General features: G+C 29.7%; 1 protein-coding gene and 1 long non-coding RNA gene across 2 annotated transcripts in view; one reads left to right on the top strand and one right to left on the bottom strand.

Annotated features, from left to right (window-relative positions):
- LOC123661253 overlaps positions 1 to 26,354 on the bottom strand; it is a 315,897-nt gene that overhangs the window by 225,709 nt on the left and 63,834 nt on the right. The window lies entirely within an intron of this gene.
- LOC123661247 (apoptosis-stimulating of p53 protein 1-like) overlaps positions 8,584 to 26,354 on the top strand; it is a 132,260-nt gene continuing 114,489 nt past the window's right edge. Inside the window, exon 1 of the mRNA XM_045596234.1 lies at positions 8,584 to 9,014. Coding sequence (XP_045452190.1) covers positions 8,607 to 9,014 — 408 coding nt within the window. The 5' untranslated portion in view covers positions 8,584 to 8,606. The remainder of the gene's footprint in view (positions 9,015 to 26,354) is intronic.

The raw sequence follows: 26,354 nt of genomic DNA, 5'->3' as shown, positions 1-26,354 counted from the left end.
TAATGAGAATTTTCAATATGTAAACAACCCCCAACGTCATATTAATAAACGTCATATGTACGCACAATGTGTACTTTCATAATCACTAAATCTATTTCGTTTAAAACAGATACTTTTTGAAACTGATATATATATTTCAAACATTGACCTGATATATATTTTTAATAGAGAGATATTCGGATATAGCGTAGAATCGTAGACGGACAGCTTTGTTTTAACTCGCATTTTCTGTGTTTTTCTTTTTCTTATATTTTTTTTCTGCAGAGTACAATACGTAAAGTATATGATAACGTTATCAAAGTATCTATTTGTGTAGGGACATTCGGGAATGTAACAAAACCAAACCTAATATCGTATAATTTCCTCTATATAAAGTACAAAATAACGGTCGAGTTCTTGTGTCGACAGTTCCAACTAATGAATGGGCGGGCCATCAATAGCAGACCACTCGGAAGCTTCATAAATATGTACACGACAATGTGGCATGAGTTTTTATGAGCTAAGGGCCCGCTCGTTTTTGATTGATGATCGAGATTCTTAAGGGCTTATTGATTGACTTGATCCCTAGCGGTGTGTGGCGTCGTTAGTGACCAATTGGTCTATTTTTATAATGAGACTAGCTGTGCCCCGCGGTTTAACCCGCGTTAATTTGAGAAAGAAACTTACTAAAATGTTCTTAAACCATTACTGTGAAACTCAGACGACTAACACAGGCGCGATGCTGCGTCGTTTCATTTGATTTTCTTCTTCTTCTTCTGGGTTAATGGCTTTCAATAGTGCCATTTTTGCGATGCACATTTGATTTTACATTGTCTACTAAATTATGAGTAAAAATTAAATACGGTAAAAGACAAAGTTTATCTTCATAAAATTGCCGTGAAGTATTTTTTATTCGTAAGGATTCAAATGCTTGTCTAATAATAATGCGATAAAACAACGTTTTAATTTTTTGTGATCATTAATTCGTTGCGGAGTAATCTTTAAACCTGTGATATATTCTAAGATATTCATTGCAATCAAATCATATTAGATGTTAGTTGTTGATATGAATAATGTGTTTATGTTCTGGATATATGGATATGTTATGGATATAGAATTACGAGTATATCGTGTCTTTAAAATTACCTTCGCAAATAATGCATTATCGTAAAACAGATTTGATTACCATAAAAAATGTTTAAAATGAATTAACCTTAAGAGATACACATATTCTTTCGCGGACTTTTTTTATAGCTATTTTTGGGTAGCCTGACTGTTTACGCAGCGCACGCAACGAAAGCCCTCAAAAAAGAATATTTTTTCCCGTTTTCTTAAAATTGCATATGAATTCTCAGCTCCTATTAGTCGTAGCGAGATGTAATGTATTCTGTAGTTTTCCTCGATAAATGGACTATCCAACACAAAAAGATTTTTTTAGTTCGAACCAATAATTCCTAAGATTAGCGCGTTTAAACAAACAAACAAATTCTTCAGCTTTAGTATTAAATCAGTATAGATTGGACTAAATTATTTCGATCTTTGTAGATTTTTTTTATACGAATTTAATATACTTTTATGACTCATTCAATTTGGCAATTTAGATATTCAAAATTTATGTAAATAGAATGAAATAATTTTAGGCAGGTCAATAAAATAAATATTGAATATGCGATTTCTTGCTATCTCCAACGATATCTTAAAAAAAGAAATTGTAAGTAACTAAATTGTAAAAATGTTCGACGTTTCGTACGATGGCAATAGTAATTGGTGTAAAAGAAGCGTGCGAAAATCGATACAAACGAGAAGCGCCGTTGCGTGTCCAGACGAAATTTAAGTGTTTACCAGTCAGCCAGTCTGTCTAATTTTTGTGTGCTACTGTCTGGAAGCTGTTGCGTCGGCATTTAAATTGCGCGGCCGCTAATTAAATTCCACACGCAAGATAGTTATTTAGATCATTACCTAATTTCTTTTAGCTTTAGTCTTGGATCTAAGACCGAAAAATTCCGATTGGGTGATTTAAGAAATGGGTTTTTATTCAGTGGATGACCTTAATTTAACGTTGTTATTTTAATCGCCAACAGTCGTTTTAGTTGTTTTTTTCTTATTAAAAAAATTTAAGTCGTATGAAAATTAAAAAGTGATACGAAGAGTATATTGTTTTTTATTTTTTTTTTCTTATTTTCCTTATTTTTTCTGATTATATTTAGTTAGAAACGTTAGAAAAAAAATTATTAAAATATACTAAATAATTTAACTATTCATACATAACATATTAAAATTTTCAAAATAGGTAATGAAACATAAAATTCAATTTTGAAATTTTTTTCTCTCTTAATATTATTGGTTGAATTCTTTTTCATATTTCTTTAACCTTATATTACCATACCATATATGTTATAGTTACCATATTACACCAGTCAATATGTATTACGTATATCTATTTTTCTTAATTTTTTTCTTTTAAGTTTTTTGATCATCAACACAGGACTCTGAAAGAAATTGTCATTACCGATATTTAAATGTTTTTCATTTCAATTTTACGATACGCACACTAATTTATCAAAGGATATTACGCAAAATTGACCAGAAATAATCTTGATTTATGTGAACGTTTACTTTAAAACTTGGCGCAAAATGAATTTCAATTGTGGACCAGATATCTGTTATTAAAAGTCTGTTACCTAAAATATTATTTATCGATATTATTACCCCAATAACGGTATCACATAATTAAACTCCTTAGTTAACAATTACCGCGGACTCGAGACGCATTGTATATCATAAAGGACGATTATTAGACGAGAAAAGATGTTGTTTAATGAAAGTTCCTTTGTAAACATTTCATTTTACCCATAAAATATAAAGAGACTGTATCATATGTTAAAGGTATTATTGAGAATAACAAGATTGTACGGCTCGATTTGTACAGAAAGTAGCAATACCGTCAATTTTAATTTACGTGGATTTTTGAAAAGTATTTTTCTGTCTTCAATAATACTTACAGTTATATGGATTGTCGTAACTAATCATCTTTTGGATGTTGTATCAACAAATAACCGTACTTTTATATATAAAAGGAGATGGTTTTATAGGAAATAAAAACGGAAAAATTAGAGGTTTATTTTTAAGAATAGTTTTATACCATACTATATTTTTTCTTTTTTTATCTTAATAACGCATAACTAAACTATTTCCATTTCTCCTAGTTCATCTGGTAGAAAAAATAAAAGACAAATTATGTTTGTTAACTCAAGTGATAATTCTTGTCACTACAAAGTATTTACGCAAACAATCGATGTTTGCGTATCACGCGAAACATGTAACGAGATATATACAAAGGGATTTTGCAGCTTTAAAACAAACATTTGCTCAACAATGGGAAAGACGTACAAACATATTTATCGTTGAAAATATTCAAAAACTCCATAAACATTATGATTTAAGGCTGTTTTGTGGAATTTTAAGCATTAATTAAGTCTGTGATATTAATGATAATAAATAATTATATCGAAAATATTTAAGTATTTGTATTACAAATTAAAACAATTTGATACTACTCCTATCTCTAAAACTTATAGTGCTAAATAAGAGTTCGTTAAAACTTCGCCGGTGTTAATTTGTAACAAGCACATTAGCCAGATTTAATAATAAGTGCTGGATAAAACGTTCGTATCGCATTCGAATTTAACTTTAGACTTTGATTCCTAAGTCGTGAGTCGTAAGAACTATTTTATTGGTCGGAAGTTTTAAATTTGCCCAAAGCATTCAGTCTGTTTTCATTGGGTGCAGATGTGCTGGCAAAGTACCAAGCAGTCGGAGATCGAGACAAGGTCGCGGTTACACTGCCATTAAATATATGTGCACTCTTGTTTTATAAATTTTAATAATGTTTTTTGCCCCAAGAGCCTTAAGTTGGTGATAAATTTTTAATAGGTTTAATGAACATTCATTCGTTTCGTTTCGTTTCGTTTAATGAAAAATATCGTGAAAATGATTGTGATGTAGATTTGTCAAGAAAATGTAAATTGTTTTTTAATTTTGAAATAGCTTTATAGACCAAGATGTACGGAATCATTAATTTTCGTAATGTTAATTTAGGCTATATTATGCTGTAATGTTCATAAATATGCAAGATATTTACAACTGTATTCCAATTGTATCATGTTGAGAAGTCGTCTTATCGGATGGTTCTAACTATAAAGCTTTGCCAACTTCTGCCAAGAGAGAAGAAATCTTAATATAACAATTATGCTAAAATATGAGGTTTAAATATGTATAGTTCCTTGACCTATGTACCTTTCATTTTTTTTTAATTAAAATAGTCACTTGGCCTTCCAAGTGACTATTTTAATTAAAAAAAATATATATTCCATTGATATTTATTGTACCATTGAAATTGAGTCATAGAAAATTTTCCACAAACAATTTTAAGTAGGGAGATGTTTTCAAGTTTAAAAATAATAGTAACATAAACAAGATGCTATTCTAAAACTAATACTGAGCTCCAATAAAGTTCTTCAGATGTATCAAAAGTGAACAAATACATAACAACAAAATACAACATATCAATAACTTCTTGTTTCAACGTATTCGACATATGTATTGTTTATGTCATGCGTATTGAATAAGAATCAGATTATAAAACTCGTTTTCTCTACAATAACTCACAAAAAACATGAATGGCTGATTCAGCGCGTATAATGACATCCCAAGGAAAATGGAAAATACACGAAGATGTATAAGCCAAGAATACGAGTATGTATTACGAATTTAGAAACTTCAGTCTTCGTCTACTCGCGTTGCGCGAGCGCCGCCGGTGAACTTTATATTTACTAGACGCACTTCAGTTACGCGTTCTGTGATCATAATAACTTACGCCTAAACTTAAAAGGTCTTAAAGATTTTACGTGTCAAATTTTTTTTGATTTTATTTAATATTTTACTTATTTTTAAGAATAATAACGCGATATAATTGTAATTGTTTATAACTACCGTATTATTTTTGATTTGATATTGTATATTTAATTTTAAGTAAACCTTGAGTGCTACACGATCTTTCATGTTCAAAGTGATATAATGTTATTTTTGTGTTGTTTTAATTGATAATAATCAAGTAGTTTTGGTAAAATATAATACAATTTGGATAGAAGTAATGCATACTTTTAATTACCATACGGAAGAGATTTAACCATTTGTTCTTTTATTTTATTTACGTAATAATTAAAATATTTTTCCATTGTACAAGTAAGACGTAAATTTTGATCATAATAATTTTATCCTTATTGGAAGTGTAATAAATACTTATCATTAAAAAAAATGTTTATTGTGCGATGTGAGTAAAATTTATACCTACATAAAGAAAAATAAGACTACTTTTAACTACTATAGGTACTTATAACCAGTCTATTTTAGTTTTTATATTCAAATACTTTAAAATAATTAGTCAAAGCTGTGACATGTTATCCATGTTTACAAAATGGCAGTGGGTATTGTGTTGGTTTAAATAATCTTCACGGTACTTGACGTGACGTGACGTGTATTGTTCCTTCAATGAAAGGTTTCTTTGAATTCTAGATAACATTCATAGCGTCACACGGTGTTTATCTCAACGTTATTATTTAAAGAACACGATTTGTCTCTAAGAGTCTGTGTCGTTTTCAGAGAATTTGCGTCAGAAATTTTTTAAATTACATTTCAATATATTACATATTGGCAATTTACGAATTTTTCAAAAACACAATATTTTTTAATATTATTATAAAAGAAAAAAGACAAATAAATAAGTGACGACGTATTGGCGCAAAGGTCACTGCACTATTTTGTGGCTGTTGCGCCGGCGGGTGCGAGTTCGATCTCCGCATATGACAAAAATTTGTATTGCCCATACAGATGTTTGACGTGGTTTGGGTGTTTGTGCAGTCCTTGTGTTTACCGTGCCTCTGAGAGCACGTTAAGCCTTCGGTACCGGTTGTTATAATAATAAATAAATGAAATAATAAGCTCTGATCCTTCTCCTACATGGGGAATGAGGCCTATGCCCAGCAATGGGATATAATTGGCTGAAGCGAAATAAATAAGAGTACCATACTAAATAATCTTGTTGAGACTTTTTCAATAATTTTTAACAGAATTTTTGTTATCTGGCATCAATATTAATTTCGAATACTAATGTAAGAAAAAAATATTTGTATCATAAGGAAACGTTACTTAATAAACGTTAACAGTTTCATCAAATTTTGATATAATCCATAGTTGAGAATCAGAACATATATAAAATGAAACGGTATTTTATATATATCGAGTATGTAATAAAAAATTAAATCACAACAGTTTTAAAATTATTTTATATTGATATAAAATTTTATTTACTTATAAAAGAAACGATTTTATAGATTTCATAAATAAGGATATTAGAATTTTTTATAGCGATTTAAAATTGTACAAAGTTACGAACTATTAAGTTATGAAATAGGTAGGTACTTGAGAACAATACAAATTAAAATCGTATTTACAATATCACCTAAAGCGCTCATGTGTTGAATGTCGCATAACATACATATACATTACTTACTTTAATATTAAATATACTGTCTTTCTTTTCAAAGAAATTATATTTTTATATTCACCAAATATGCAAGCAAAATGTCAGACGACAGCACATTCGAACAAAATATTTGTCACTATATTTTAACTCAAAATATTTGATTCGCTGCGCGTATGAACGGATTTAACTTGACATTGATTTATATGACTTTTATGCTACTTTGTATGTTCCTTAAAGTCGAAAATACAAATATCAGTTTTGATTTTACAAAACGAATATTACAGTTCTGTTCCTCTATGACTTGTAGGATGTTTTCTTAATATAAAATAAAAATGCATGACGTCATAAACAAGTAACATTAAATGTAATAAATGTAAAGTATATTATTTAGAACATTAACATTAAGTTAATTCCGAAATTATAAAAACAACCATTATTACGTCAATGACCTAATTTTGCGATAAGTATTCACAATGCCCTCAAACTATTTTGTTTATATTTATTTTTATTATCTATATGTCTTTTTTAAAAGAAAATGACAAAAATAATCGACATATATGTATGTATAATATGTTTCGTTTCATTGAACTTTGGCATATTGGTCTACTGAGAGACCACGCAGACGTTATTCTGCATCGGGTGCATTGACACAGATTAAGATTGACACACACTTTAGACGGTGACATAAATAATTAACTATTTGAAAATTAAAACCTTTTATTTGACGCCTCTAAATTCGTGTTGCATCGATACTTCTTTTTTTAGATTTTGGTATCCGAATATATTTATGTATTTTTTTTATATCCTCTTCCTTATAGTAAATATATTTTTAATAGGTAGCAAAAAAACAAAAAACAAAAAAAAAAAAAAACAAAATGAACTACTACTAACTTTTTTTGAGATTCGAAGATATGTTTCGAGTATTTTTAATTCAGTTCAGATTTTTAATTAGGTACAGAGTTCAAAAAATAACAAAACTAACAAAATAACAGTAATGATTTAAAATATAATATACTCCGAAATATGATCTGTTTTATTAATAAGTGTGAATGGGAATGTCGCAAGGGTGTACAATTCCTAAGTGTTTTTGTTATAGTCTTGACATTAAAGCGGCTTGTTGTGTCTGCCGCGGATTTATTTAAGATGCCTAAAGGCACGTCACTTTGAATTAGCAAGTGGCGTCTTGAGAAAATTATTGGTCACGTCAATGGTTCGTATGTACCATACCCCGCGAATACTTTTTTTAACTTATACTATGTAGTATTTGCCCTTAGTATACGAATAGTTACCTAAATAATTAGTTGTGTTTAAGACCATTTTAAAATATTTTCATAACGTCAAATAGTTATATTATTTCTGGCACGTTTTTCTTTTGGTTACTGGTAAAAAAAATAATTGGGTTATTATACTAATATTACAATATTTGTTTAAGTAAGTAACCCCAGTAACCGAAGATACAATTTTGTTAAAAATTATAAAACATTTTCATAATTTTTTAAATAACCGTGCCCTCCATGTCAGAGTCATGTTGAAGAATGTTTTGACGTGTTAAAAACCAGTATTAAAACAAGACCCATGTGGGGCGAAGGACAGGTGCTGAGAAGGATGACGAGGGTCGAGTTCCCGACTCTCGATGAACTAATTATATCACATTATATTCATAGCCGCAAATCGTATTAAATATTGCTATTCCGAATTCACAGTCAATATTTATGGCTATTATGACTTTTCTCGTAATTGTGTATGTATTTTGCTATATTTCTAGTGTCCAAAAATGTTCTAGAAAAAAAATTAAGCATATTTTTTTTCACGTAACGAGTTTAAAATCGATTAGTTGAAGCGTGAATTTATTTTTCCAACCAATATCCATAATAAATAAAGTAATCACGCCAGCAATCGTTTTTAGATTGCAGATTGAAATTGGATCTGTACAAACGCCCACTCGACTGTGTTTCATCATTCACTTTAGCTGTCACACAGACTCTTACACAAACATCGTAATACATCAATATTTACATAAGTAACAATGGAAAGTGGACGGTTAATAAATGGACTGCGGTGGAGTGCCTTTTCTTTTGCCTCGATGGATTCGAATACACCGTTATTATCTATAGAAGACATTTGCTTTGGTAATGAGCAAAGTGCAGTGAATGACGACTATCTTATAAGTTACCCAGACGACGACAGTGATTGCGCGTCAGTCAACAAGGAATCTTCCAGGATGAGTTTGAACGAAAATTCTAAACTGAATCGCTACGTACAACCCCTATCCGTCTCAGGCGAAGTTTTAAAAGGAGAGATAACAGACGATGGGACCGTTGAGGAACTAATGAAGAATGAAGCGAAAAAGTTTGAAGATTATAAGTTTTGCGAGGCAGTTAACGACTTCGACATTGAGTTGGAATCGGGTGAGGCGGTTCCTATAGTTTATCTTCCGACATCTCGTGCCGCAAAACTGCAAAGAGCCCTCCGACTGTCTGGGCTTAAAAAGGTTAGTTTAATTTTTTATTCACAGTTTGGCGATTTTAAATTTAAGCAAATTTATATGAATTCTAATTAACAGTGTCACGTGAGATTCGCTTTTTTTTACCGTCATACTTCGTTAGCTTTTTTCAGACTTCATACTAATTGGGGCTTAGAATGAAATTGAATTTTCTCGAGAGAAGTTTGCTTTATTCTTATCATGTTAATTTTATAAAATATATAACAAAACAAGTAGATAAAATATTTTTTGATGTTTTATAAAAATTAAATATCTTTTATTTATTTATACCTACCTGCGTATGTAACCTGAGTCTGGATAAATAATTATGTTAATTTCAATAAAATATAGCCCATCAGATTACAAACGAAACATTGCAGGCAGTAATTACTTTGTCCAGTTATTTAAATACCAGACTGTAAGCTTGCCCTAAGGCGATAATTGACTATTCTAACTATAAAATTAATATATGTGTATAATAAAAGATACCTTCTTTAATCTGCATATCTTAGCATTTATACAGTAATTAAGAGGATGTTATGAGGTTTCGTATAAATCTTTAACTTTTTTTCAATATTAAAACAAAAAGGCTGTATGCGACACAAAAGTTTTTGTTAAAGCGAAAAGATAATCAACTTTGTTATTAGTGTTAAGGTTATATTATTTATAATAGAATAGTGATAACTTAAATTATGTGTGGTTACGGCAGTAAGAATATCGCACCTCCCTCTCTTCCGGTGGGTGTCGTAAGAGGCAACTAAGGGATAACACAGTTCCACTACCACCTTGAAACTTAAAAAGCTGACCGATGGCGGGATAACCATCAAACTGCTGGCTTTGAAATACACAGGCTGAAGACGGGCAGCAGTGTCTTCGGTGCAACAAAGCCAGCCCTGCGGTCACCAACCCGCCTGCCCAGCGTGGTGACTATGGGCAACACAAATGAGTTCACGCCATTTTTGGCGCGAACCTTTGGAGGCCTATGTCCAGCAGTGGACTGTATTAGGCTGAGGTGGTGAGGTGAACTTAACTAATGTGAAAATTTATAATATAATGAAAACAATAATATATATTTATAATGATCCTCTCTCGTATATTGTCGACTTTTTCATTAAAAAAACAACTCTCTTGTTGAAAATGTGTTTGACATTTTAATTTCAAAGAATATATTAACTAATATGCACTTTAAGACAAGCATATAATTGTACAATTAAGCCAATTAATTTATTCTTGTTATTAATATAAAGTTATGCACATTTATTTCCTTTATTTAAATTTACTTTGCTTAAAACACAAACCTAAACATTTTTTTTGCAAAACTAAAGATAAGTCTGATGGTTTTATTTCTTTTAATACGAAAAGGATTCAAATGCTTGAAAAAGAATACCGATTAATACCTAGATAGATACGTTGGCTTCTTTTAGATCTTATCTTTCGCCATGTGTTCATCGATTCGTTTTTTTAGGGAACATTGTAGGATGCTATAAAAAGACTAATATTATACAGATATATAATGATGTAACGATACTTGAAATGATTGGTGGTGGACCCAGGCTCGTTTTTCGGTTTTCAAATCCCGGGACTACATTTGTAACATCCAGTTATTTTCGGGATCTGAAATAAAACAATTTCTTATACATAACTTTTTAACCTATCTGAATTATAAATAAAGGTGCATTAAGTTGGTTCTATTAGTATCCCTACATAGGAAAAACCAAACGCGCTCTTTTCACTTTTGATTTCTGAACGAAACGAAAAATTAAGAAGCCGGTTATGTGATCAGGCTTTGGATTCTTTGTTATTTTTACGTTCTTATTTTTATAATACCAAAAATTAGATACGCTTCTAGCATTATATTTCTATCTTTAAATATGAAAACTAAGTAGGTAACTAAGCTACTTCAGTGAAATGCTAGCGTTTATGTGTTGAGGTTTATTGATTGTTTATCGTACAAAATACTATGTTAAATTATTAGTATTTAATAGTAATTGAAACACACACACACAACACAATCACAAACGCCCAGACCACAACAAACATTTTAATAGACTATACGAATATTGATCATGTGTGTGGATCAAATTTCTGACGAAATAATGTTATTTACATTATTTATTACGTTATATTAAATTCTAATATCTCAAACTACAAAATACATGTTTTCCGTTTAGAATATTCATCTAACTCTGTAGGGACTTCGCATCTTAAAGCATTGTTCAAACACGTCTGTGTCGCGACCTATAAAGTGAACGACAGTTGGAATTGATATTTCCTCGAGAAACTAGAGTAATGGGAAATATCATTCTATTTAGAAATCTTTTAAGTTTTACGACGTGACATCACTACCTACGCTACTTTATTTTAAGCGTTCCTTATAAATAGATATTCAAATAATGAACAAAATTTGAATATATATTTTTTAAATTTCATAACATAGGTTTTGTAGAAGAGTAAGTTTTTTTTTTTATGTCACTAGTTCGGCAAACAAGCGTACGGTTCACCTGATGGTAAGAGATTACCGTAGCTTATAGACGCCTGCAACACCAGAAGCATCGTAAGCGCATTACCGACCCTACCCCCAATTCCCTTTCGGGAGCTCTGGTCACCTTACTCAAAAACAGGAACACAATATTGCTTGAAAACAGTATTATTTAGCTGTGGTCTTCTGTAAGGTCGAGGTACTACCCCAGTCGGGCTGTTCCATATTTTGAGCAGGAAATTCCTGCTGTGCCCTACCTCAGTTGAAGTAGAATAAAGAAGAAACACAAAAAAATAAATATTTTGAATATAGAAATAACGTATGATTTAGTACCTTACGTAATGAATTGCATAAAAGCCGTTAAATGGATGCTGAATGTATACATATTTAAGTTTTACTTGTGAAAGAAACTCACGACGTAGTGTTTAAATAATCCCAGGGAAAATTAAAACAATACAATTCTGATTATACAATGTTACCTCGATCAGGGAAATGACAGCGACTTCCTGTAACCTGGATGAGCGAGTATGTTGCGTAGCAAATTTCTATTTGCTCTCATTGTGTACTTTATAATCTTGTTATAAAGTTTATAATTGCTTAACATTATATGGTGTATGCGTCATGTATGGACTTGGCGTAGGTGCTTGGCACAGCTGTCTCATAAGTCGCATTATATTACAACAGGTTAATATTACTTATATATTGTTTTAAGTCTTTGCAAAGATGATTTACTGTATAATTTTGTTATGGATCATTTAAATATACTCAGAATTATAACTCAATATATTTTACGATATATATCACACACACGCATCAGCCTATCGCAGTCCACAGCTGGACGTAGGCCTCCCCAAGTTCGCGTCAAACATTCTGGGCCCACCGGTAATCAAAATAGCCGGGAATAATGGAGATGCCGGGAACTGAGGGCTAAAATCTTTGACGCGTATTTATGATTTTTGCCCGTAGTCACCACGTTGGGCAGGCAGGTTGGTGACTGCGGGGTTGACTTTATTGCACCTAAGTCGCTGTTACCCGTTTTTGGTCTGTGCATTTGAAAGCCAGCCGTTAAATGGTTATCCCGCCATCGGTCGGCTTCGACCGGGCTTCGGTTTTCAGCTTCGGAGACATCTTATTAGAACACCCACGGGAATAGAAGGAGTGCCTATATTCTAAACTGCCGTAGCCATACAGCAAAAAACAATATATAGTTTTAACTAATAGTATATTTTAATATAATAATGTAATATAATGTGTACTTTGTAATGTGTACTTTGTAACAATAGTAAACAAATCATGCACAATTCATGAAAACCATTACAGAGTCAAATGATAATTATTATTGTATATTTAGTTCATTAGAAACTTATTAGCTTTTGTTAATTTTAGTCGCGGCTTTTTCAGGTTCAATTTGTCGATTTAAATTACAATTTTCTTAAAAAAATATTATTTTTTACGTTTACGTAAATAAAGTGTATGGGTTTTACGAACTGAAAAATCAGTATTTTGTCACTCCATCGTACTTTTTGTGTGTTAAATTTGCAATGAAAAATAGAATACAGAAAAGCAATGAGAAATGGTACATAAATTGAAATAATATTTCTAAAATTATGCTTCTCCTTTTTATTGTTATAACATTTCAATATAATGAACCAAAAATGTGTGAACTTACCGTTAGGTTTGAAAGGATTACAGAACCACGACATATACCGTCTAACTCTCTATGTCACTCTAATTTATTGAAAAATGCCAGTGTCACTCGCATTGGGAGTAAAAATAATTTTAATTAAGAAGGTTACTGCTATTAAGCAATGTTTTATGATTGTCATTGCTCTTTGACAACCACCTTTATTAACTAACAACACGTTCAGCAATCATAAAATCCATGCCATGTAATAATAACATTGTTAGCGTCCAACGTCTATTTATATTTTAGATTATATAAAAATATAATAAACACTATTGCTTGTATTAATACTCCTTTGAAGTACAAAATTCTTTTTTTTTTCAAAATTAATAATCAAATTAAAAAGTTCATTTTTTATTTTTATATTAGTGATATACATCCACGGGCTTTTGAACCCATGTCCTTTTAATTCTAAAACATGCAATTTTTTTTAATCAAGGTAGGCGTTACTCAACAACATCACTGCTCAAGTTAGTCTAACTTAATGTCTCCAAAAGAGACGTGAGTCCACCGACCGGTTTTTATTCTAATGTATAAAAAAAGGTCCATATTTATGTGTATTTAAAGTTAAGTAAAAAAAATCTAAGGCTATACCAACCATATTGTGGCGTTTATTTCTTATATTTAACTAGCTATAATTGTCTATTTACTTTCAAATTTAATAGATTTGGGATTATCTTGAAAATTTTAGATTGTTTTTAAACGACATGTTTTAAAACATTCAATTATTTAGTCAAAATTCTATGCATATATCACGGCCAATTGATGTTATTAGATGTCCACATTATTATATATTATTAAACAATAATAATTTTGAAGTCTTTGTAAATGTGTATAAAAGTGATTATAACTACTATTTTATGTTGGTATGCATAAAATGTCAATTTTACCATCGAGTTTCCCTCTGGATCAAAACAAGGACCACCTTTCTATTATATATGTGTAGATAAATATATAGATTGATTAATTAAGTAAAAATAGTGAAATAAATTAACGGTGTTAATCTGATGAATCGTCAATCTTCTTCTGCTATATAAAAAAAAAACCCTTAAGTTAGGTCATTGTCTCACGAAATCTCAATAACCGTTTTAATTTTTTTGGCAGGGAGGTAGTTTATAGTTAGACGACGTCCCCTAAGAACGGATTTTTCGATAGGGCTGAATGGTAGGGATTCAAATGCTCTTAAAAGGTTGTATGAGAATGAAAGTCCTTTAGTTTTTGTGCTACAGGCATGAAATTTGGTAAGAAGATAGTTATAGATTAGTGGACGTCTACTCAGAAGGAATTTTGCGAAAGAACCACCGCCTTGAGGAAGCCTAAGAGCTCTTGAATAATTTTGTAAATGTTCTAAAAGTTTGTTCTACAAGCTTGAAAATTGATACTGAGGTAGTTTATAATTAGTAAACGACCGTTACGAAGGGATTTTGTAACAGTACTAGATTAAGGTGCTCTAAGGGCTCATATAAGTTCGCATAAAGAAGTCGTGGACTAACAGCTAGTAATATATTATAAATAATTGAGTGTGCAATATCAAAGTACTGAAAACCTTTTAAAATGTATACTATTTATTATATTATTTTTTATTATGTTATATTGGTTTTGCTACAATACGAGATTAATCTGCTTTATTAAAGTTATAATTAGCTGCTGAAAGAAAGATTTTCAATTTTGTTATTACACAACATATTATTGACCATGTATTTTGTCTATTCCATATAATTCTATTATTCCTACTTATATTATAAACGCTGAAGTGTTTGAGGGTGGATGTTTTGTTACTTAATCATACAAAAGGTACTCAACTTATTCTAACGAAACATAGTACGAAGATTATTGAACATCCAAAATACTACACAACACTTTTTAACTCTACATTCTGACAGGATTTAAAATAGCGCGGCTAAAACATGAGGTAGTAAATCTCTAGAAAAATATTTTATTTTTTTCTCAATAACATGTAAGTAGCTGTGGAGTGTTCAAGTTTATTAATTTTATATGAAACTCAAGATAATCAAGTTCTTGTAAATATAAACAAAGGGTTTTCGAGACACTCGAGTTTCTACAAGAGTTTAGAAAGTGGATAAGAACAAGTTATTATTAAACTATGCATCTACTTTTATAGTTACATCAGATAGCTATTCGTAACATTCTATCTTGCTTTAGAATCTTAGTCTTAGTCTTTGATATTCTTGGAATATTTCTTAATGAAAAAAACTTGAAAGTTGTATTCATATTATCTAACATACAATATTGATACTTTCGTACGCAGATGGGATTTAATGTTTTTGTCATATTTATAAATAAAAATGAATTATCGAAATGTATGTGTAGCATACCTTCCAAACGATTGCATTAAATTAGATAATTTATTATTTTTAACCGGCTTCAAAAAAGGAGGAGGTTACTCAATTCGACCGTGTATATAATATTGGCTCGAGCGCCGACACGGTCAGTCGGAGACGCGGGTTCGAATCCCGCTGGAGCGGTCAATTTTTGATATGATATTAAAAAATATTTTTTCATCTACCTATGTTGTATTACGTGTCGATGTAATTGAAGTCGGTTTTTTTTTTCGTTTGCCTGCAAACACAATTATTAATTTTTGCGTTCTTTATTATATGAAGGGGCTAATAACATATAATATGGCAAAATAATGTTTGCAGGGTCAGTCTATATAAATAAAAATGGATATTGCTAAGCGCATAACTGCGAGAATGGCTCGACCAATTCGGTTAATTTATTTTTTTCTTACGTTTCTTTAGGTCCACGGAATGTTTAAACAATAATGAAAAATAAAATAAATAATCTTTACTATTAACTTTTGACAGAACGAAGTCTGTCCGGGCAGCTAGTGTATAAATAAAAAGAAATGCCATATTCGACAAATCAACTACTATTTAATAAAATTATTAGGTATTTATTACTTTTATGTTAGCGTGTTTTTATTGTATTAATTATATAAAATGTAAAAAGTTTCGGATAAAGTAAAGTATGTGTTAATCCTACTAGAATCTTTCATTCTAGAAGCGAGCTCAGCTAATTTTCCGTCCAACACAAACAAACCAGTATTAATTCATAATGAAACTTTTATATTTTAGTATTAAATTACGTAGAAAGTGTAGTTTTGCACGAGTATGATTCTATATAAAACTTGTGTTGGAGTAAGATAATTTCATATTTTTACGTGATAAGTTCTAGATTTTATAAAGCACACAATATACAACTTTGGAAAGATAATATTGAAATTAAAATGAGGTATTTATTATATTTACATATATCTACCTACCTTAAAATACATTTAGTATAAGTTTTAATTCCTATTTATAATTTTCTTTACTATTTTAAAGTCCCATATTATATTTTCTTATTATACTAATAATTTGTTTGTAAATTGATTGTGTGTTAGCATTTAAATTTGTTATTCTAAAAATTATTAAAATATTTGATTTTGTATTGATATTACTGTTATTGTTTATTCATTTAATTCCGGAAGTGTACAAAGATGTCGACACGATCTTCCGAATGGTTAATGTTAATTTATGATTAGTCAGACGCCATCTTTATCATCTATTTTGTAGGGTAGTTACGCAATAAATACTTTTATCATTCGATTTTATTCTTGTAATAATTTTATAAGATTGTATTGATTGTAATTTCATTAGATTGTAGTGTTCTTGCTGTAATTGTTATTTGTTGAAGTACCGGGAGAGCATAAAGATGGTGATACCATTTTCTGAGTAGTTAATACTAATTTTCTGATTGGTCAGTCACCATTTTGCAATCTAATGGCGCGATTATTGTCCTATAAATATGATAATTTGTAAGTAAAGACGCAATTATTGTTTAATTATTGTGCGGCTAACGTTGCTACTCGAAGTGAGTTTGATAACACTTTTAACTACATTAAATAACTTTAGATTTAGAACAAGAAATAATGTTTGAATGAATGAATGTTTCATTGAGTGTTTTCAGTCGTGTTCTACGTGTGCATAAATTATCTTATTCAATGAACAGATGACATTTGTCTATACAAACAATAAAAAAAAAAATTGCAAACAGGGCGTCAGAGAATTTTAATTGATAAATCGTGCCCGATTTTTACTTGACTTACGCTTACTTACCCTGATATACTTTCTCAAGGAATTCTTTGGTAGAATTATTTCATTACGTTTAAGATTAAGTGCGACAGTAATATGTCAATAATCAAATGTTGTCAGTAATACGCAGCATATAAAATCAACAGGTAAAATTTATAAAAAAAATATGATCAATTTAATTATTTAACAGAATGTTCATTTTTAAATTTAGCCTGTATGTATAATATAATTAAGAAAAATAAATACATGAGTAAATTAAAATAAACATCATTCTAACCGCTTGCATTTGAGGTAACTTGTTCCACGTATATAAGACGATTCATACTTGATTGATGTTAGGGATAACAGCTTCAGTTTTGTTCTCTCCAGTATCAGCAACGTGTTGTCGGGATGAAGGATTAAGGTCAATAGTTAGTAAATAAGGAAGGAAATATTATGGTTTTTATCTTTTAATTAAACCGCTTCTATTTTTTTTAATAACAAGCAAGATTCGTAATAGCACACAAAAACCACTTAGTAAACTTTTTAACCTTCATATTATCACAAAAAAAAATGACATTGTTAGGCTATTACTACATTATTTAAGATATGCTAAGCGATACGAAAAAAAAAAATGCCGCAATAGTGACCGTTACGCGCTGACTAAAATTTTGCAAATTTTCCTTAAATTTTTTAAGTCTTAGTGTGAATTTTTTTAATGTCAAGCTGATTTTCACTTAATGTCTTTGATTATTATCATACCTACTTCTAAAATTATGCCTCGACGTTACCAGTTCTAATGATTTTGGAAAAAATATTAGATTATAATTTCATCAAAATATTTGGATTTAAAACATTTCTTAGTGAAGAAAAATATATAGTTGTTAAAAATACAGACATGCTGAATAGATAACTTACATAAGTAAGACGCCTATCACGGACCGTGTGAAGTTTGGTTGCTCGAGCACTATTAAAATAAAAGCCGTTTAAAGGTGCATGTTAATATTTTTTACTAGGGTTCTAAGAAGTTTCAAAAGTCGTAATACTTCAAACTCTCATTCCACTTCATATTTAACTTGTAGATTCAACAAGTAAAGACGTGACTTGATATTTCTATGAGCAGAGACCTATTGGATCAGACGATAAATCAAGTATTAGCTAAAATCAACCTTATCATATTAAACATACAGTTTAATTTCGAATATGTTGGATGGAGTTCGAACATGTAGGTGTCTATATTTTTTCAGACTTTTTGACACTGATGATGCACGAGTGTGATAATACTTTTTTACTCAACGACGAATTTTCTATACACAATCCATCATTGATAAGAAGTTTCGCTTCTTTACGTACACTTTTAGAAAATTATAATAATATCATAATGTTCACATTTTTTGTTTTCAATTTTATTTATATTAGTAATAAAAAATTGGTTAAATATATAAATGACCAATTTTTTTTTAAATTTAATTTCCCATCTACAAACAAATACTGAAAAGATAAAATATAAGTTTTTTATTACAATTATTGTAAATTGACAGTAATATAATTTATTCGTGAAATAAATTATGAGTAGGATAATGAACCATATTTTATGCAACTATGTGTAACAATTAAAATTTAACTACTTAATGATAATAAAAATTATATATTTTTGACCTCGTTATTTCACATTAACAAGACATATTTTTTAAAATATTATATAAGTAGCAAAATACCAAATTGTCCTTTTCTCCACACTAAAATAAGCGTGCTAATAAATAACATCGTAATTTTAAGAAGAAGAATCGTACCTACAACATTATTTTGAACTTTTCTATTTTTTTTTACAAAAAGTTTAATTTTTAATTTTGTGATAATGTGGGTAGTAATATTTTACTCTTTTATATATTTACATAATTTATAAATCTCTTAATTTTTGCTTTTACTTCAGAACTGCATAAACTTATGTAAATTATTTTCAATTAGATATCCGGGCTAAGTGAGTGAATTAAATTACAAAGAAAAACCTAAATCTCAAATTTTTATCAGGATTTTTATACAAAAGACCTTACTAATATTAATTATACAAACTTTAACAAGAAAATAAAAATAATACGTGAACAATGCAATTATGTTAATTACACGTCCATAATAAATGGAGAAAGCGTTGTGGAGAAGTGTGACGCAGCTAGCGAAGTATGCTTCTCATAAACACGAGTACCTTATGCCGAGTTAGAAATTAACAAGATGTTTTTGGCATCTTTATTTACATACAATCAAAATTCGTAGGTACAATGTACTTATTACGCGACTGCTTCCTGTTAAGATTAAAACGTATGATAAATTTAATACCATAATAATTTGTGTCTGCGTGTAATAGTTGTTATATATGATCGCAAAAAGTTGTAAGACCTTCTAAGTGTTCGTCATCAATCTAACGTTGAACTGCGCTACCTAATTATCTTTTTTTCTTTGAAACACCCAACAATTTAGGTACAGACTAATTAATTTTTGTTCATTTACAAGTCGTTTGCCAAGAGTCGTTTTAAATGGTACATCTGAATTTCTTGCAACAATTTTTCCTCTTCGTTTCTTTTGTTGATTCCATTTAATGTATTTTATTTTTTGTTTCAGGTACGTTAAACATTGGTTTCTCATAGATTTAATGAAGGGAGATCTTCGCCACAAATGCGGCCTGTTAAAAATGTAACATTTATTTGTTAACTTAATTAAAAAGGTTTAATGTTAATAATATCTATATGAATTTTACGTACATTTGTAGGTTGTGTACATAATACGGTGTTAAAAATATATATTTGTCAGTATATATTAGTGTACTATTGGACTGAACAATAGAAAATTTTCAATAATACTGAATTTTGTCATTACTTCAACATCTTCGTTCAATAAGAGATTTCTGATATTTCAGAATCTACGAAATATTCAAGTGTCAGTTAACAAGTCAGTAAAGAATATTAAAGCAGAAGAACCAGCGTGAGTTTCCTAGCTATTTATGTTTAGGACACTTCGCAACACTGTCAATCTAATAACTTTTGACGTAACATTTCAACACCCAAAACAATATAATTTAATATGTGTACGATTTATATTTGAATGTTCCGCTTAACTCCCTTAGGGAATAGAACGGACCTACTAGATACAACTTATCAAGTTACACTTGCAAAGTCAGAATGATCTATCATTAGGATGTGTCTGAGCTTGCGAAATTATAGTTTATATACTTGGGATCACATATGTATGTAATAATATGTAAATCAGTACAATATATATCAAATTTCGTATAAGTCTCTCATGTTGAAAAAAGGTTTGAAATTATCTCTACTTTGCACAACTTGTACATTAAGCGTCTATAATTTTTACGTTACCTATAAAATACAATAAATCATAACTAATTTTGTCGCGGAGGTTTCGTACATGTAGCCAGAGGCGTAGCGTTTTTGTTGCCGTCCGAAGCCCGCCGAAAAATTTGCCGCCCCTACCAATTCATTTATTTTTTTATTACCAAATTAATTGAACACACTCATTGCGATCACAATTGTCATTACGTTCATTATCCGACTTCAATAACGGACAAGGTTTACAATTCTACTGTATTTTTATGTGTGTTACATTTGGGACTCGATTTGGATTTTTTTTTGTCAAATAAAAAAAAATCGTGGTGTTGTTGTTGCTCCTGTTTGGCGTACGGGGTCATGCCGCCCCAGCACATCGCCAAGCATGTAGTTTATTTATGTTTCATCCCTCTGAGCCGCTCATAAAATGGTAATTTTTGAAATCGAATTAAATAAATTTCCTGTCCACCTTTCGATAAAACAGACAAAATCTCTTTACTCCTAATGGTAGAAAATAAAATAAGAATAATATTTTATGATATTTGTGCTTAGTGTGTAAATCCTGTTGAAGACGGGATTTAGTACGCACAATACATTTGATAAAATACGAATATTTTCATATTTCAGCAAAAAGTAAAGTAAACAATTTTCTTTTAGACAAATGCCGTAAGAATTTAATTTTATGACAAATAGTCGTTTTGTTTATGATTTTGTATTTAATGTTGCGTTTTTCATTAGGATTTATTATTTTTTATTTTTCTGTAACATAGAACTGAACATGGCCTTTAGATTGAAAACAAAAAAATTAAGAAGAGGTGTAACTTTGAAAATCCACTTAGGAGTTTCTTTATGGACTAGGTTTGGTAGAAAATAATTGTAAAATGTTTTTAAACAATTTAATTAAGTTAAAGATCAAAAATTTTATAGTTCATTTACTATTACACTACTAAAACATCAAAATATACCATATTAGTAGCCGAATGGTCTGAATCTCTTGAGATGAATGTTTATGCATACAATTTTAATTAAAAATTAAATTATATGATAAATTTCCTACTAGATAACTATTGAATTAACGCTAAACTGTAATCGTCAGGAACAGTATAATGTATCTTACAAAGAATATTTTCAAAACTAATTAATACAGTGTTAGTATCAATTAAAACTCAGACAGTAAATCGACCGTATGGGGTATGCAGTATAAAGTTTAATTGAAACGAAGCGTCAGAAGGGAACTTTTCAGAACTTCCATTTATACATCTTCATACGTGTCCCACTAATTAGTAAACTCAGAAAATGTCATCGGTTTTTCTTTTTACAACGTACAATGTTGTTAAATTTGTGACATAAAAAAAATGATTTTAATATTTTTATTTCGACACGGCTAAATCCACGTCTGCCAAGTTAGCTGTCTTTTTTTATTTTTTATTATAGGATAACGACGCGTTGGCGCAGCAGTCACAGTACTAAATTATTAAATAGATAAGTTTGAAATTATATAGGGATAAATTAATTTTATATGAATACATTTTTATTTAGTTCATATTATGTAGGATTTAAACTGAGTTAAACTCTATGAAACAGCGTTCGTATGACTTTAAAAATTCAAGTTTTAATTAGAATGCCACACAAGTCTTTTTGTTCTTGAAAAATATAAAGCAAAAAGCGTGCACGTAGCAATTCTGCTTAAATTCAGATTGGGTCGGTTTGTGAATGTTCCAGTTTTCCACCGAACGAAACGCTAAAGTGAAAACACGATGCAAATTTATTACAAAGAATTCCAATTTTCCCTCACCGCAAAACTAGATAGATCGACAAACGTACTCGTCGTTTTTATTACGTTTGCGACGAATTGTCTTTTTATTAGTCATCATCATCATCACTTCAGCCTATCACAGTCCACTACTAGACATAGGTCTCCACCCTCCACAAGTTCGCGCCAAAAATGGTGTGAACTCATGTGTGTTGCCCATAGTCACCACGCTGGGCAGGCGGGTTGCTGACCGCAGGGCTGGTATTGTCGCACCAAAGACGCTGCTCCATGTCTTCAGTCCTTGTATTTCAAAGCCATTTGTAATGGCTTTTTATTAGTATCAATATTTAATCTTTAAACATTTGTGATGTTCATTATTCATTTTAAATTTTTACGGAAGTATATACTTAATTATACATATATTTATACATTCCAACCAAAGAAATACATTTAGATTATGAGTCATTCAGTGCCGACTTCAACTGGTTTCTCATACCCCTAGAGTGTAGTAACGTAGTATACAACGTAGGTCGACGAAAAAATAATAAAGTAAATACGCTTTAAGTAAAAAAGTCATAAAATCTCGATTAAATTAATTAAATGGGAGCACAAAACCAAGCATTAGCTTTTTATTCAAACAAGAATCATCAAAATCGGTACACTCAATGAATTGTTATGCTGTATAATACAAAGTAGATCGACGAAAAAATAGTCAAGTAAATACGTATTATTAGATATAACTCGAAAACTACTTGATAGATCACAATTAAATTAAAATGGGACCACATGACCCACCCGCACCACTTTTCGATTAAAAAAGGTCTTTGGAAGTCGGTTAAAAACGTTGTCACCGTAGTAGTTGTGTTCTACTTGTTATATTAATAAAAGTAACTTTGTATAAATAAAAATATAAAATAATGTATTTTAAATAATTTTGTGATTAATTTTAAAAATAAAGACCGTGTCTCTTTAGTCAAACTAGATTTTACTAGAAAAACGATAGAAATTTCATAAATTTTCCATTTTATAAGCTGAATTAGAGCGATTCCGCTGCAAGGAATTTCTATGTGTAGGAAATTGATTTCATATATTCATAGGAATTTACTAACATTGTGCTCTAAATATTATGATTAAAATGTCAACTAAAGCAAGAATTTTAGTAACAGTTATTAATTTATAAAAATTTTGTTATTAAAAAAAAATATGAAAATGACACAATATTATTTTTCTGATTTAATAATAATATATACTCTATAATTAATATATGTAATACTTTTACATATTATGTCTATGACTAGATTTAAAAGTAAAATACAAAAACCTTACAATATCATTAATATTTAATTACTCTACCCTTGTATGGGATGTGATGTTTGTTTCTTCAATATTCTTCTAACGACCATCATCTTAGCAGTCATTCCATTCTTTCTACTCTTATCATCTTTTACATAATCCATCCTTAGTCTTGACCTTTCCTGGCACCATATCCATTTATTTCTAAGATTATTTTCGTTACTTTGCGTTCTTCCCTCTTTTACTATATAATATATAACGTTAACATATGTACCTTATTATATCCGTTAGTGGTGCTCCTAAAGACTTCCATATATCCATTTAATTGCTTTCATTCAGGAAAATTTTGGAAAATATTTTATTTCCCTTTACATAGAGTAGTATTATAACTATTATACAAGTTGAAAACAAAAAACAAAAAAAAAAAGAAACGTTCTGGTAATCAAAAAATATAATTAATACAAATAAACAGAATTATTTTAATTTTTTTAAATAAATGTAGTAAATATATGCATAAGTTTCTTTAATTCACGCAGGTCATAGAAGTTTATATGCAGTTTAAAAACCAATACTTACCAATATTTATCGTACGCCATAATGGAAGTTAATTGTCCAAACGACAACTTGATTTACTTCACCACACCACAATCAATTGGTGCTCCCAAGTGTCGCAGTTTAATTTGGTTGTATAGATCTTATCTAAATACATAAAAAAACCTGCATAGGATACTTATAGATATTTATTGAATATTTTTCGATGTTTTACTGTTTTCCACTGACTATACGCGTAGAACAAAATATATGCAACTATAAGTATTTAAAATATTTATAAAATCAATAAAGACGGTACATTTATTTATTTAATTAATATATGAAACGTTCTTTGCAACCTGTATTTGAGTGGATATAATAAAATAAATTCGAGAGCTATTGCAAATAAAGTTTGAATTTTTATGAATAAAAATAAAATTCTGTTTGGTAGGAAGAGCATCACTTGAGAGTGATTCGACTGGTATAACTACATTTTTTTGTACAATAGTTGGAATATGGGTATAGTTAAAAAATTCAAATGGAAATTCAGAACACATCAAGAGTATTTTTATATAAAGATCGCATCGAACAATGTGTGATTTGTTCAAACAGATAATGTCAATCTTTCGACATCTTAGTGCCGCTAGTTTATATTCTCTTGTATACCATAGTTTCCAAATCTAAGTTTTAAGATAAATACGATATTTATTATAGGGCATAAATGACCAAATATAAGTAATAAAATGGAGAATTACGAATTGTACGTAGCCTTGAGAGAAAACGGCGCAACGAAATAGCATCTAATAAGGAAACGTCACATTGGTTCTATTATTTTTTGATCATTTGTAAGAATAATGGTAAAAATTTCAACAACCGTTTGATTTTCCTTTGTATTGAAATCTGTATATTATATAATATTGAGTAATATAATATAATTTTATGATATAAATATGACAACCAACAAGCCTTTTTTTTGATGTAAACCTGATATTGCTAAATTTGTTACTATTATATAAAATAATTTCCAACTTTAAAAAAAAAACTTCAAAGTTAAAATACAAAACTAAATTACATACCTAGAATAAACTTGAAAAAAAAAAAAACAATCCAATAACGTAACATACAAAACAGACTTGTGAACAGTGTACTTGTCGATTGAATTTTTTGGACGTAGACGGAAAAAGAATAGACAATTTGAACTAAAAAAGTAAAAAATCTTGATTGTGCCAAAAACCAAACGCTTTGAGCTTCAAAACTACGGTAAACCTTGGACATTGAATTTGTTTCAGATAAACCGGAAAGTTTAGTTTATATTTGTATTCGATTTTCCATAAAAATAAATATCCTTTTTTTCTGCAAATAAGTTATATACTTTTTGTTGAATATTTAAATTTATGTTGTGTTTCACGCCTTTTTATCTGATATATGTACTTCTAAACATCAAACAGTACTTTCTTTAATTGTATTTCAGTGTAAAGATAAGTGCGAGTTTAATCAAAGCCGCATGGGACACACCAAGTTGTCCACAGTTGTTCCACCTACTGCTGTTACGTGATATCTAATTTTATAAGTACATTTGTAACGTTCCGAAACACAAATATTTATGTAGAAGTTTTGGTTATAAAAATAATAAAATAATGTTAAGTGTCGTCTCAGTCTATAATATTACAATACGATTAACATAAATTTAAGTTCAAATTGGTATTACAGTTATAATAAATTTCTTTATATTAATATATACTTATCCATAAACTCTTAAGAGTTATATTTATAAAATTATTCTGTGGTAAGAAATAATGTACAGGATATTTTGTATTCTAAGCACAGAAACCGAGTCATTTAGAAGACGCATGTATGGGAAAACTTATTACAAATGAACTACCTGACTATGTTCGTGTTCACGTTAATCATATACAGTGTAAATTATTATTGTACATTGAAGATATGGCTTTCGTTTAATTGTGAAAAATGATATATTCTTAATACGACATGTATGACCAGAAATGCAGAGATTAAAAGATTTAAAAGACGTTAATACATTTTGTTCGAAGTGTAACAGATGTGCAGGCGTTTCATTTTTGTAATGAATCTATTTCATTCGTAATCCGAAAACAATTATACTTAACTATCAAAATTATATTGCTTGTATAAGGACAAATGAGCCACGTAGACACGATTAACTCTTTAAAAACCTTTCA

The sequence above is a fragment of the Melitaea cinxia genome, chromosome 16 (assembly GCF_905220565.1).
Source record: "Melitaea cinxia chromosome 16, ilMelCinx1.1, whole genome shotgun sequence".
NCBI lineage: Eukaryota > Metazoa > Arthropoda > Insecta > Lepidoptera > Nymphalidae > Melitaea > Melitaea cinxia.
Note: the sequence above shows the minus strand (reverse complement) of the source record. Positions and strands in the feature narration are given on the sequence as shown.